Below are 15457 nucleotides of genomic sequence, written 5' to 3'. Positions count from 1 at the left end.
CCAATCCCTTATTTTTTAGCGGATCAAACGCACTAAGACAAGTAATCTGTTTGGTAAGTCCAATAAGCTAGCTTATAGCTTATTGAACTAGCTTATAAGCTTGTTTGAAAAAAATATGAAGTGTTTGGTAACAAGCTTCTCTAACTAGCTTATAGTGTTTTTTGAGATGCTATTTCAAGTAGCGTATGAGCTTATAGCTTATAGTTTTTTCATTTTATTCCATATTTACCCTCATTAATTTTATTTATTTATTTTTTAAAAATTATAATAACTACCCACTAACACTTACCAAAAAAAAAAAACTACCCACTAACCATGTATTTTTATGTCATTTTGTACTTACAACAGCTAAATTTGCCAAACACTTTAATTTTATCCTACTAGCTTTTCAGCTATAAGCTACCAGCCATCAGCTATAAGCTAGCTTTTCAGCTATAAGCTAGCTTATCAGCTAGCTTATAGCTTATTTTTACCAAACAGAAGTTGTTTATTTCAAATCCGTCAATAAACTCAAAATGAAAATACTGTCTTAAAAATTGAATACTTTTTAAATTATTATTTTCAACTTAAAATTTTTTATTTTTTAATTTCTTTAACAATGTGCTCATAGTTGGGATCCTCTCCATTTTCCATTATTTTCATTTCTTTCATTACCAAAGTTTTTAAATATTATAGTGTGTATAAAAGATATTTAGACTCACTTAATGTCACATTTTTGCATTTATATTCTCAAAACTATATAATAATAAACGAAATGGAAAGAATTGAAAATGAAGAGGATCCTAACTAGCTCAGAATACTAATATATTTTGTTTGCTTTGGGTGTGAAGCACCACCAAAAAAAACCAATGTCACCACAGAAAAAGAAAAACGTTTTTTGGCTGAGAAGTTGAAAAGGTAAGGAAAAGAAACGACTCACCTCGACGTGGCGATGTTGCTGGTTACAACTTTATAACTTACGGATGAGACAAAAATCATACAAACTTGTTAATGAAGGAATCGAAACGGTCTGTTTTTTTTCTTAATTTTTTTAATTAAATCCAAAAATGAATTTTCAACAAGTTTTACATTTTTCTTAATTAAAAAATGGTACAATACTCACTTAATAGAGATATTGCATTTTATATTTATAGCAGGAGTATTATAGAGTTTAGACATTAAACCCAAATTCTTCGTACTAGTGTGTGAGTGTAGCAACCAAACGATCGGAAAAAGCAAACACAAACGCAAAAAATCTAATAAAATTAATATAAGAGTTTAATGGACATACAATATACCTCAATGTAAAATAGTTTTAGGTACCGTTTGACCCAATTTTTTTTAGATGTAGAAGTTATTTTAATCATAAAGCTAAAAATAATAGCTTTAAAACTAAAATTAAAGTTGTTTGATAAATTATTTTAAAAAAGTTTTTTTTTATTATAATAAGATTAAAAGATATGTTTTTTTTAAAGAAGCTGTTTTATTTTTACTAAAGCTTTGAAAAATTGTTGTTTGCCTTAACTACTTTTAAGGAAAAAGAATAGGAGAAAAATATAGGTTAAATGGTACTACTAAGTACTACGAACTTATCAGTTGACAGAGACATTACATTATATATGCAGTGACCGAAGTTCAAACCACAATAATCACAATTATCTATCTTATAGAGACGCGATAGCGAAAACCTATGGGGTCGCTTCTGTATATATCCATGAATTATTTCGCTAAATCTTATCGTGTGGGGTTAAAAAAAATAGTTTTACACCGGTAAAGAAACTTATCCTTATTTGAAAACTTACTTTATTTTTCCAAAACACACACACTATCCCACTCAAATCTTTACCGTACCAAAATCATTTCGGGAAAAGAGAAAGAAAGGAGAGACCTTTTTATTTGCTCTATTCCTGTTCTTAGTCATTAAGAAATGCATTTGGTCTAACTAGTAAAGTTCACTGTCTGTGTTCTCCATTTTCAAGTTTCTACTTACTTCACTCAAAACCTCTTCAAATTCTTGATTAGGAAGAAAACACAATGAACCCTTCAAGTTCAACTTCAAGTTCAAGAAAGAAGAAGAAGAAACCTACTTACTATAATGATCACACCTTCATTAACACCATGTTTTCTTGGTCTCTTCAAGACATCATCAACGAAGATCTTTACAAGCACAAGGTTTCATCTTTCTTCTCTTACTCTATCACACACATTATCTTTTTTTATTTATTTATTTTTTTAATGAAAAAAATTAATTTTTTTTTTAGGTGGATCATATTGATTTATCGTTCAAATCTATTGAACAATATTTTCAGTCTTTTGTGTATCCATTGTTGGATGATACTAGAGCACAACTATGTTCTTGTATGGAGATTTTGTCTAGTTCACCTTATGCTGAAGTGGTTTCTCTTGAACAGAAACTGTCACATTCATATGGTAGGAATCACTATGTTGTTAAAACTGATACTTGGAAAAATAGGTCTGCTGGTCATGGAAAAGAGTTATACAAAACATTGTTTGGAGATGTTTTTATTTTGGCCGATTTTAAACCCGAAAATGTTAATGATTTAACAAGGTCAGGAAAGATGTGGAGTTTTGTGTTGTCTGCCGGGATTCTTGATGAGGAGATTAAGGAGGATGACGATGATACTAAACTTATGTCTACTTTTAAAGTGATTGCTTCTAAGGACATTGACATTGATGAAATGGGGCAAAAGTCTTTGTTTATTATATTCTTGACGAATATAACGCCTAATAGAAGGATATGGAAAGCACTGCATATGAATGGAGATTCAAAGCTGATTGAGAGGATTTTGTGCGCTAGTGATGTGGTAAGAAAGTTGTCTTTATGTTAAGGATTTGAGTTGATTGTTAATTTTTGTTGATTGTTAACTTGAGAGCATAATTACTGTAGTGAAGTTCATTGTTATAATGCAACAACCTTCATGTTTTTATTGTAAGCTGATTAATGCATTGTAAGAATACAGTATCTGTTTTATATGGTTGTTATTTTGATATTCACTGTTGATTGTTTTTTATAGTTATTTGTAACACTTTTGCAGAAAGCATGTGGTTAGAAGTATTATTGCTTAATTATTTATGAATATGTGAATTAATTTTTCTAGTTTATTTTTATCGAGTCTGTGACTATTTCTAAGTATGACATAATTTGACATTTAGTTTTTGCCGATGAATGTTGGGGTGCAGATTGACGAAAGTTGTGATTACTGTTCACCAAAGACTGACGCTCTTAGAGATGATGAAACATATCAAAGGTTGTCATCTGAGTTGAATGAGTCGCAGAACAAGGCAATTTCTGCTTGCCTTTCTTCCTTTCATTGCAATCATAAGTCTACCGTAGATCTTATTTGGGGACCACCAGGAACTGGAAAAACAAAAACTTTGGGCACACTGCTTTTTGCTTTATTCAAAATGAATTGTAGGACTCTTGTTTGTGCTCCAACTAATATTGCCATTAAGGAAGTGGCATTGCGTGTCTTGAGCATGGTGAGAGAATCATTTGATGGAAATTCCGATGCTTTGTTCTGTAATTTAGGAGACATGCTATTGTTTGGGAATCATGAGCGGCTCAAAATTGGTGCAGAAATTGAAGAGATATATTTGGACCATCGTGTCAAGCAGCTCATACTGTGTTTCACCCCACCTAATGGTTGGAAATATTGTTTTGGTTCAATGATTACTCTTCTGGAAAACTGTGTTTCCGATTATCATATATTCATTGAGAATGAGATGAGAAAGGAACAAGAAATTGATGTTAATAATTCTAACGGATCAAAAGATGACAATCCTTCGGAATCTGGTGTGGGGATGCACAAATCTTTCATCGAGTTTGTCAGACAAAGGTTTCTGTCTATAGCTTTGCCCCTCAGAGACTGTATTTCCATTTTATGTACTCATATAGCCAGAAGTTGTATTATGGAACATAACTTGAAAGATTTGGCCCGTCTTATTTACTCACTCGGTTCATTTCAAGCTTTGTTGTTTGAAAATAATATTTATTCTGAAAAACTGGAAGAACTTTTCTCTCCTCCAGAGAGTCAAGATAGTTCTTTTGAGTCGGTAGTAGTAAGTGCTGCTGAATACTCATTACACCAGAGCAGAACTGAATGCCTTTCTCTATTACGAACCCTTAAAGTTTCACTTGGTGCCCTCGACCTTCCAGATGTTGTGACTGAAGAGTCAATCAGAGAGTTCTGTTTACAAGCGTCTTCATTAATATTTTCCACTGCTACCAGCTCCTTTATGCTGCATTCTGTTCCCATGGAACCTCTAGATGTTTTAGTGATTGATGAAGCCGCACAGTTGAAGGAATGTGAATCCATCATACCTCTACTACTTCCAGACATAAACCATGCTATTCTTGTTGGAGATGAACGGCAGCTTCCAGCATTGGTTGAAAGTAGTGTATGTATTCTAAAAATGTCTTATTTAGTTAATTTAGTACCACAGTACCTACATTTTCACAAATGTTTAAGTTTTTTATTTTATTGACAATTAATACTAATTGCTCGTCCTTGATATGTCTAAAGGTTTCTTCTGAAGTCGGTTTTGGAAGAAGTTTATTTGCGAGACTGAGCACATTGGGTCATCCAAATCACCTCCTCAATATACAGTACAGGATGCATCCAGCAATTAGTTCCTTTCCTAATTCATGCTTCTATTTGAACCAAATTCTGGATGCTCCAAATGTTATCGCAAAGAACTACAGGAAACAATATCTCCCAGGGCCAATGTTTGGTCCATATTCCTTTATAAATATAATTGGTGGCACCGAAGAGGTTGATGATGCTGGACGAAGCCTGAAAAATATGGTTGAAGTGGCAGTTGTGATGAAAATAATCAGAAATTGCTTTAGAGGTTTGTATGTGTAATATATATATATATAAATCCTCTGCTGTGATTTGTCATGTTAGAATTTACTCATTCCCTGCACAGGACTATACTAGTCTGTAGAGAAAATATTCCTAGAATTTGCTTTTAGGTGACATTTCAAGTATTAACAATGTGTATCATGTTAGTGTTTTCATTTTCCTCGCATAGCAGGTTAATAAGAGGAGTAATTTTTTTTAGTGTTTTTTTAAAGTGATGTTAGTATTTATAATGTGATGAACTGTCTCGGGAAAACAATGTTTTATATTTTAAATGGTTTTTTCCTATAAGAACCCTCGATCAAATGACAAAAAGGTACATGATATTATCAAAAAGATTTAATGCTTTATTAGAGTGAACATATTTTCTAATAGAAAAATATGCCCCTCTTAATGCTTTTACCTGGAATGATGCAGCATGGTTTGACTCAAACGAGAACCTCAGTATAGGTGTAGTGTGTCCATATGCTGCCCAAGTTGTTGCAATTCAGGATATGCTGAGACAGAAGTATGATAAATACGAAGGTTTTGATGTGAAAGTAAAAACAATTGATGGTTTTCAGGGTGGAGAGCAAGACATAATCATCTTATCAACAGTTAGAACTGATTGCAGTACTTCACTCCGGTTCATCTTCAATAACCAGAGAACTAATGTTGCTCTTACAAGGGCAAGGTAGACCCTACTATGCACTGTTACAATTGCATTTGTTTTTGTTCATTTTTTTTGGCCTCAATTCTATTGCTTTCATATTCAACAGGCATTGTTTATGGATATTGGGAAATGAAAGGACCCTAGTAAGTCAGGAAAACGTATGGAAATCTTTGGTTCTTGATGCTAAAAAACGTCAATGTTTCTTTAATGCTGACGAAGACAAGGATTTAGCAAAAGGTATATGGGATGCCAAGAAAGAGCTGGACCAACTTGATGATTTGCTTAATGCCGACAGTGTCATTTTTAGAAACTCTAGATGGAAGGTATTTGGATTTCCGATCTTGTAATATTACGTATTGTGATCATTTTCTTGACCTGCAGTTCATATTCCTCCTTCTATGTTTGTGCAGGTTCTTTTCAGTGATAACTTTCTAAAGTCTTTTAAAAATCTTCCATCAAAGAGGACAAAGAAGTCGGTCATTAGCCTCTTACTCAAACTCTCTACTGGGTGGAGACCAAAAAGGATAAAAGTAGACTTGCTTTGTGGAAATTCGTCCCAGATGTTAAAGCAATATAAAGTTGAAGGTCTCTTTGTTGTTTGTTCAAAGGACGTAGTAAAAGAATCGAATTTCACTCAAGTTTTAAGGATATGGGATGTTCTTCCTCCAGAGGATATTCCTAAAGTAGTGAAGCGTCTTGATAGTATTTTTGGAAGCTATACTGATGATTTTATAAGTCGCTGCAGTGAGCAATGTTTTGATGGGTAAGTACTTTGATTTGCATTTTATTACACCTAAAAAGCTTTAGCTGACTAATAGCTTGTGTTTTACATCTTTTCTAGGAAGATGGAGGTCCCAATGATTTGGGAAAAATCAACAGAAATCATCAAAATTAAGAATCTTGATGATAATGGAAATGAAGCTGGATCAGGTTGTTGCGATCAAAGAATATATGTTGAGAATTCGAAAGTTGAGGAGAGTTTTTTGCTGATGAAATTCTATTCTTTATCATCTGTTGTGGTTAGCCACCTTCTCTCAGATAGTAATAGTAATGAACTGGAACTTCCTTTTGAAGTATCAGATGAAGAACATGATATAATACTCTTTCCTAGAAGTACATTTGTATTGGGTCGCTCTGGAACCGGGAAAACCACTGTTTTGACCATGAAGTTATTTAAAAAGGAGGAATTGCACCATGCGATTCTTGAACAAGCATATGGAATTAAGAGTGTTGAAGTTCCTTGTTTGAATTATGATAAAGAGTATAAGGACAGTTCTACTGTGAATGACAGGCCTGTCTTACACCAACTATTTGTAACAGTGAGTCCTAAACTTTGTCAAGCAGTGAAACATCAGGTTGTTAGAATGAAAAGGTATGTAACTATAACATAAGGACCTTATTGAATTCTTGTAATTATTTAACCTGTGTTATTGTACCTTTAATATATCCACGTTAATTATCATTGTGCTGACAATTTCTGTTTAATTGATTTCATTTTCTTATAATTTTTGTTGGTTGCCTACATCATTTTATAGTTTCCTTGTAATTGTTTTGTGATTTATTACGTTGATTTTGTGGTTTTTATCATACATATTTACCAACCAATATTCTTTTTAATAATACGGATTTTTAGACCAAAATATGTTTACTATTGAATAAAAATTCTACTCATTTTTTAAATATAAATGATTTCACCCAAACTTTTGGTTCATGAATTGTAATTTCAGTGGTGAAATGCACGATAAGGTGTATACACAGGTTTCAATCTTTAGCTTTGTATCTTTTGACTACTAACCCACTTTGTTACCTGCCACCCTAATTACAATAATTTAGGTAATGGTGTTAAAGATACACTGTTGTAACTCTCTAATTTTAGTAACTACTATAGTATTACATGTCTTTTGAAATAATTATGTCCCTCATGTGTGTTTGCTGAGTTCACTTTAATTTCATTTATTTTAGAGGCTTCTATTTAGTATTTAATTGGTGTCTAATATTACTTATGATGTACATACAGATTCATCTGTGGTGGGGATATTTCTGCAGAAAGCTGTTCTATTGAGGAAGATATAGTTGATGTTGATACATCAATACAGTTTAAGAATTTACCAGATTCTTTTGTTAATATTCCTGCCGAATCATATCCACTTGTGATTACATTTCAGAAATTTCTAATGATGCTTGATGGGACTGTGGGGAATTCTTATTTTGAAAGATTTAGTGATCTATCTTCTCTAAGTGAGAACATTGGTGTAAGATCTGTTGCTTTTGAGACTTTTATAAGGAAGAAGCAGGTGACTTATGAGAGGTTTGACTCGTTATATTGGCCACATTTCAATTCCCAATATACTAAGACACTAGATTCATCCAGAGTGTTCACTGAAATAGTGTCTCATATAAAAGGGGGCATGCAATCTTTGGAGCCTGGTGAAGGGAAGTTAAGCCGTCAAGATTATCTTTCCTTGTCTGAAAACCGATCCTCAAGTTTAAGCAAGCAGAAAAGGGAAATCATATATGATATTTATCAAAGTTATGAAAAAATGAAGATGGATAAAGGGGATTTTGATTTGGCTGATATTGTTGCTGACATTCATCGCCGACTCAGAATTAACAAATATGAGGGTGATGAAATTCACTTTGTATATATAGACGAAGTGCAGGATCTAACCATGAGTCAAATTGCTTTATTTAAATATGTGTGTCGAAATGTTGATCAGGGCTTTGTTTTTTGTGGGGATACTGCTCAAACCATAGCAAGGGGAATTGATTTTAGGTTCCAGGATATAAAATCTCTCTTTTACAAGAAGTTTGTGCAAGAATCAAAAAGCAGTGCTTATAACAAAGGAAAAGATAAAATGAAAGTTTCAGAAACATTTTTGTTGAATCAAAACTTTCGGACTCATGCTGGAGTATTGAAATTATCACAAAGCACCATTGAGCTTCTTTTCCGATTTTTCCCTCATTCTATTGATGTTTTGAAGCCTGAGACCAGTTTGATATACGGGGAAGCTCCAGTTATTCTTGAGTGTGGGAGCAGAAAAAATGCAATTGTAACTATTTTTGGCAACACTGGACATCAGAGCGGGAAAATTGTTGGCTTTGGAGCGGAGCAAGTAATTTTGGTACGCGATGATTATGCGCGAAAAGAAATTTTGGAATATGTTGGGAAACAAGCTCTTGTTCTAACTATTGTGGAGTGCAAAGGGCTAGAGTTTCAGGTAGTTTAAAAATCATTATATTAATCTGATTCATTTTTGTAAAAATGTTATGTTTATTTTTTTTAATGGCCATGTGTGTTCTTTTGAAGGATGTATTGTTGTACAACTTTTTTGGCACTTCACCTTTGCAAAATCGATGGAGGGTGATTTATGAGTATATGAATGAACAAGATATGTTGGAACATACAGAATCCAAGTCTTTTCCAAGTTTCAATGATTCCAAACACAATATTTTGTGCTCAGAGCTGAAGCAGCTATATGTGGCTATAACTCGTACAAGACAGAGATTGTGGATATGCGAGACTACAGAAGAATATTGCAGACCTATGTTTGATTATTGGAAAAGGAAATGTCTTGTACAGTTCAAAGAACTGGATGATTCACTTGCTCAGGCAATGAAAGTTGCAAGTAGTCCAGAAGAATGGAAGTCACGTGGCAAAAAGGTTGTTTTAATAGTCGACCATTATATTCATTTCGCTTTCCTAGTATTGTGATTTATACTTTTATGCTATATCGCTAATAATTTTATACTTTTATTATGTGTAAAGCATAATGCCAAGGTTTTAGATTTGCCTCTTTTGTCTACTATTCTGTTGCTCCAAATGATATATTATTGTGACTGATTCTTTGCAGTTATATTATCAAAATAACTTTGAGATGGCTACAATGTGTTTTGAAAGAGCCGGGGACTCTTATTGGGAAAAAAAGTCTAAGGCTGCTGGCCTTAGGGCAACTGCAAACCGTTTACATGACTTGAATCCTGAAGATGCAAATGCAGTGCTTAGGGAAGCTGCTGAAATTTTTGAAAGCATAGGAATGGCCGAGTCTGCTGCCCAATGTTTTTCTGATTTGGGGGACTATGAAAGAGCAGGTATGAAATTCAGCTTTAGCATTTGCGGTGGTAGGATATTGAAAAGTATTAGGATATCATATTAGAACATAAATAGTAAGTGTACCTTTATGGTCATTTGCGGTGATTGCTGTGACGGTAGTTTGAATCTTCTCAAGAATATAAAATGAAGAAAGTTCATTTAATTTAACTAATAAATATACAAATCAAAACACGTAATAAATATTTGTAACGAGTGTTTCTGTGATATAAAATTGGACACCAACATTTGGAAGCTGTTCTCGTTGATTTTGATTTTATGTGTTGTGGTATTGGGATGCTTAATAAATTTCTTCTTCAATGTTAACATTAACAGTTGAACACTAAACAACAGGACTACACTTCTATGCTCCCATCTTTATTGAAAGGTTGTTTAGGGAGAAAGGGTCAGAGGGCTTATGTTCGCATCTTTGTTGTATTGTAAATATAGCAGGGCATCTTTCTTCCAAGTTTTGCAATCCTCAATTTAGAATAATAATTAGAAAGTTATTTTCATTTTACTGTTTCTTTAGTTTACCCTTTTTAAGAACTATTTCATGTAGTTAAAAAATGATTAGATTTACCATAAAGCACTGATAATTCATTTACACTAACAAGTATCAAAGTAAGCTCGCTTGAATATTTTAGATGTTATTACCTATTATAATCATCCCTGAAATCATTTATGGAAGGGAATTGTATATTAAGCCACATGCTTTGCTTAAGAGCTTCAAGATATAATCTGTACTAGTATATAATCTGTACCAAGATTATTTTTATGACTAAGAGCTTCAAGATACAATAGATATATGCATATTCGTTTAAAAATTACACCTTACATCTAAATATAGCTTTTGTTATAGACTTAAATTTTCCAGACAAATCTTTAATTAAAACTATTCACTATTTTCAATAATGCCTAACTTTTGTTTTAGTTACTGATACTATTTAATTGACTTCTGGTTATGTGAGTGCATGTAATTTCTTTTTTTTGTTGATGAATCCATTTGATTTTTTAGGGAATTCACTTATTTTGTTCTACAGACATTTTAATTGATTGTCATGTTTAGGATAGTTTTTGCATTATGAACTTTTACTCTTCAAAATTAATCTTATTTCTGCTAACAGGGAAGCTTTACTTGGAAAAATGTGAAGAGCCCGATTTGAAAAGGGCAGGCGATTGCTTTTATTTAGCTGGTTGTCATGAAATGGCAGCTCAAGTGTATGCTAGAGGAAGTTTCTTCTCGGATTGTTTGAATATTTGTGCAAAAGGTGGATTGTTTGACACTGGCTTACATTACATTCAGCATTGGAAACAAAATGAAAGTGCTAATAGTCGTGATCTGTACGCAATTGAACAGAATTTTCTGGAAAATTGTGCCCGGAAATATTTTGGCAACAAAGATATCAAATCCATGATGAAATTTGTTAGAGCTTTTCATTCGATGGATTTGAAGCGTGGATTCTTACAATCATTAAGCTTACTTGATGAGCTTCTTGAATTAGAAGAGGAATCGGGAAACTTTATGGAGGCTGTAAATATTGCTAAGATGATGGGTGATATTCTTCGCGAGGCTGATTTGCTAGGAAAAGCTGGTGAATTCTTGGAAGCATATGAACTTATGTTTTTCTATGTACTTGCAAAATCTCTTTGGTCTGGAGGAAGCAAAGCATGGCCCTTAAAGCAGTTTACACCTAAGGCCGAGCTTTTGGGACGAGCGCTGACATTTGCAAAGGAAGTGTCAAGCAACTTTTATGAGCTTGCATTTACAGAAGCAGAAATACTGTCAAATAAGCATGACAACAACTTTGAAATAATGAATCAGTTGCAATCTTCACGCATCCATAGTAGTATCAGAGGGGAAGTGCTATGTTTGAGGAAACTGCTGGATTCGCATTTTCGGTTGAACTCCTCTAAGTATGTCTGGCAAGAGAATATATTTGATGCTTCGGTCGATGGCATGATTATGAAGAATCAATTTTCTGTGGAGACATTGTTTTATTGTTGGACATGTTGGAAGGATAACATTGTTCGTATGCTGGAATCCCTTTCAAATTTCAAAACTCAAGAGCAGCTTCATCAGCACAGCAGTTATGTAAAGTTTGCATTGAATTATTTGGGTGTTCTGAAGCGTATTTATAATCTAAATGACATTTACCTTTTGCTCATCCCTGATGCTAACTGGGTGATGAAACTAGGAGATAGATTGCTAAAGAAGAATGGTAAGATAGTCTCTGTTGATGTTCAACCTTTAGTTTCTTCTGCTCAGAGTTATTGGAGTTCAGAGTTACTTTCTGTTGGCATGGATGTCTTGCGCAACCTAGATGCACTCTACAAGTTTTCAGTTAATAAAGCTTTTTCCAAATTCTGTCAAGTACAGTCTTTATTGCATATCTATGAGGTTTCAAAATTCCTTCTCAAGTCCAAATGTTTTAGCCACGGCCACAGTAACTTGAAAACATTGGAGAGAAGTTACAGACTGCCAATTGAGTGTTTATTCCACCATGTAGTTCCCCTTGACTGGAAGAAATCACTGGAAAAAGAAATGGTTTATCAAAGGATAACCGAAGCTTGGCAAGATATTATGAAAGAAGTCATCCGTGAAAACACTAAACGGAAAGATCCATTGACCTATGGTCAAATTGGAAGGGCAGTAGTTATGGTTCTTTGTAAAGCTAATGTAAAAGATGATGTGCTTGTACCAGTTATTTCAAGGTTTGAAGACAACGAACCCTGGAAAGATTTCATTCAAAGCATACGGTTGTATTCAGGAGATGAATCGCACAATAAAGCAGTTTTAGAGATGGATTGCACTTTTAAGCTTTACGTAGCTTTGCAATATACTTTCAGTGTGAATTGGAAACAGCAAGTTGACTATATATCTCCTAGTTGCTTTATGTATCTTGTTGAACGGCTACTGCTGTTGACATCTTGCTGGAAGGGGTTCATGTATGCGACAAAATCATCTTTCACTGAGTGGCTTATTTGCCAGGATGAAAATTCCCTTTCAAATTTGACCTTCATGTCTGATGAATTAGACATTGCCCATGATTTTATTGGCACAATCCTACAGGCGTTTGTTTGTGATCATGATGATACCATAACCTGGATTAAATATTCAAACTTGGATGTGAAGAATTATTTTCCATCACTTCTCCTGCGATGTGTTGTTTCGATGTGTTTGCTTCATCTCGGCTCTGGAAGTGAGAATTATATCAAAATACTTCGCAATTCGTTGGGGAAGAGATATATAACCCGTCATCTGCCATTAGAATTCTGCAATGTTCTTCAAAAAGGAAAGAAACAGATGGGTTTGGAAGTCTTTGCTGAGGCATTTAATGTGATTGGCAACCCCTTGGTCATTGCTAAGCTTCAGAACGATTCTCCCGAAATTGTGTGTTCAGAAGCTGTGTTTGTGGATTTAACGATATGCCAAAAAAGAGAGCTCATATTAGAAACGTTATTTCCAATTAGAGTTGACAGTGTGGGAGAGAACACCACAACAGAAGCCTTGGATTCAACATCTAAGGAGTTTTCTTCAAACCTTCCAAATGAAAGCTCTGCTTCTGTCTCAGATCAGGCATCAGATGGACAGATAAAAGATGAAATTAACAGGTCTATGAATGCTGACTGCTTTTGGAATCGGCTGGAAAATTTCGTGTCTGCAACTGATGTGTCATGTTTTAATAGTGTTTCACCTGATTCCTTAATGATAAAGGTCAGCCAATTTTTTTGTTATGTACGAATAAAATGTGCTTATATCAAACAGTTAATATTTATATTCTTTTATAACAAGATTTTCTTTCCTTCACTTTTTTCCATTCTCTCCAGGATGCTTTGGATCATTATATTCAACTTTTGAATTTGTCAAGCCCTATTAAGATGGGAAACAAAAATGTTGTGGAGGAGTTGGCGTGCTTGCTTGATGAAATGAAGCAGCTTCGAGCTGCTATGAGCATGAGGTGAGTTATATAAGTAACTTGTCAGAAATAATTGTAAACAATATTTAGGTTGTTCTCCAATACTTATCAGCTCTTTAAGACATTGATTGCTATATGATTTTCTGTTTTTGCTTAACTTATTAATCTTTTTGTTGTCTCTTCTCCAGCGATTCGATGATCGAGAAGAACACTCTAATTGTAATTTCAAAGAAAATTCTTTCGAGACGATCAAAAGTATCACACGTCTTGTATCAACTGAATTCGGCTTGCCAAAAGAGTAATACCAATGTTGAGTCAGATCCATCACAAGCCAGCGTTGAAGCAGGCAATGATGACCAACACAAGCAAAATATTTTGAAGGAATCAAAAGATGATAATTCTCAAGGTGCTGGTAATTCAGGACATGGAAACGCCAAGGGGAGGAAAAACAAATTCAAGAAAAACAAGGGAGGGAAAAAGGGTAAGAATAAGAAGTGAAAATTGTCAGGTTTTAGTACATGCAAATGCTGTAGTAATTTTTGTTTTTACACTTCAAACTGTCTGGTTATGGTATTAGCTGAATTTGGAATCTTTGCAACAAACTTTTGAAGATTTATTATTAATATGAAAATGTATCCTTTTGTCATCGAGAAAGGTTGGTGTAATTTTGTCAAAGTCTCACCACTCTTTATATAGATAGTGTTGGGAGGTAAACAATGTTGTAATCAAAACTAGTTTGATACTTAAATGGTGCTTTCTATATATATCACCAATATTAATATGAAATAGAATTTTCTTCAAAACTTGTTTATGGGATTGGAAATGTTAAAATGGTATCTGTTAACCTTCTGTGAAGCATCTTGTTTCTGGGATTGGAAATGTTAAAATGGTATCTGTTAAAATATTTTGGTAATATTTTTGTTGAGTTTAGTTTAGTTGGTAGGGATATCGGCATTATATATGTTGGAATATGAGTTTGAATCTCGGACATCCCACTTATTTATTTTAAGGGTAAAATTTCTAGTTACTAGGCTATTTGACAAAAAAAAAATGGTAATTAAAAATGCATTTTAAGTTTTTCAAAAAAAGAGTCTATTTTAAGAAATATCTACGGCTAATCTTCAAAATTTTCTACCTTTTATGTAATTTTACTCTTAAAATTTGCAATTTAATAAATTGACACTAGAATGTAAGATGAGATTTTTTTTTGACTTAAAACGTAAGATGAGATATTTTGTTAAAAATAACTCAACTAGACCTAGATTTTCAATTTTTTTCCCACTAAATTAACAAAAGTTTATCTTTATTTTAATTTTAGAAACAAACATTTTTTTTTATTTTTCATTCAATTTTACTCTATTTTTATTTACTCTATATGAAAAATACAGGAGAAATATATTGATAAATATAAAAATAAAATCGTGGGATAAATGTTTATCATACACGGGACAAACATGAAACATGTCCCTGATACATAATTCATATTAGATACTCCCTCCGTTTCATAAAAAAAAATTCACACTTATTAAGAAATGTAAAATATGATAATTTTAAGGATAATTTTTTGTGTTTTTGTTGAAATAATTTCACGGAAAGATGTAAAAAGAGTTTTTATTGATTATTGATTATGAGGAAAAGAAGATAGAGTAAATTATGTAGAAGTCTATCTTAAAAATGATAAAAATTGGTTTTTATGCTTATAATTTAGGACATAAAAAAATAATTTTTTTTCTCTTATAATATAAGACGGAGGGATTACAATTTAAAAAGAATGTGTTTTGCAATGACCCTTCGTTACAAAAATGCTTATGTTGTTGTCACCCTTTAACATCTATTGTTACTAGCAGTATTTGATCAGTTGGATCACTACCAACAACCACAAATATGTATCACCAAAATATCCTTTTAAAAACAATTCATGAAGCCGATTGAATGG

The 15457-nt window shown here is 33.2% G+C and overlaps 1 protein-coding gene across 1 annotated transcript; it reads left to right on the top strand.

Annotated features, from left to right (window-relative positions):
• Nucleotides 1-1822: 1822 nt before the first annotated feature.
• Nucleotides 1823-14324, top strand: LOC123916544. Its single transcript, XM_045968017.1, has 14 exons — nt 1823-2151; nt 2241-2804; nt 3181-4398; nt 4524-4851; nt 5280-5535; nt 5621-5837; nt 5925-6277; nt 6356-6886; nt 7532-8732; nt 8822-9175; nt 9366-9603; nt 10729-13319; nt 13433-13563; nt 13710-14324. Exons 1-14 carry the CDS (start codon nt 2014-2016, stop codon nt 14017-14019), a joined length of 8430 nt encoding a protein of 2809 aa, XP_045823973.1. The 5' UTR covers nt 1823-2013; the 3' UTR covers nt 14020-14324.
• Nucleotides 14325-15457: the final 1133 nt, after the last annotated feature.

This window comes from Trifolium pratense, linkage group LG3 (genome assembly GCF_020283565.1).
Source record: "Trifolium pratense cultivar HEN17-A07 linkage group LG3, ARS_RC_1.1, whole genome shotgun sequence".
NCBI lineage: Eukaryota > Viridiplantae > Streptophyta > Magnoliopsida > Fabales > Fabaceae > Trifolium > Trifolium pratense.
This window is presented reverse-complemented; position numbering and strand designations above follow the sequence as displayed.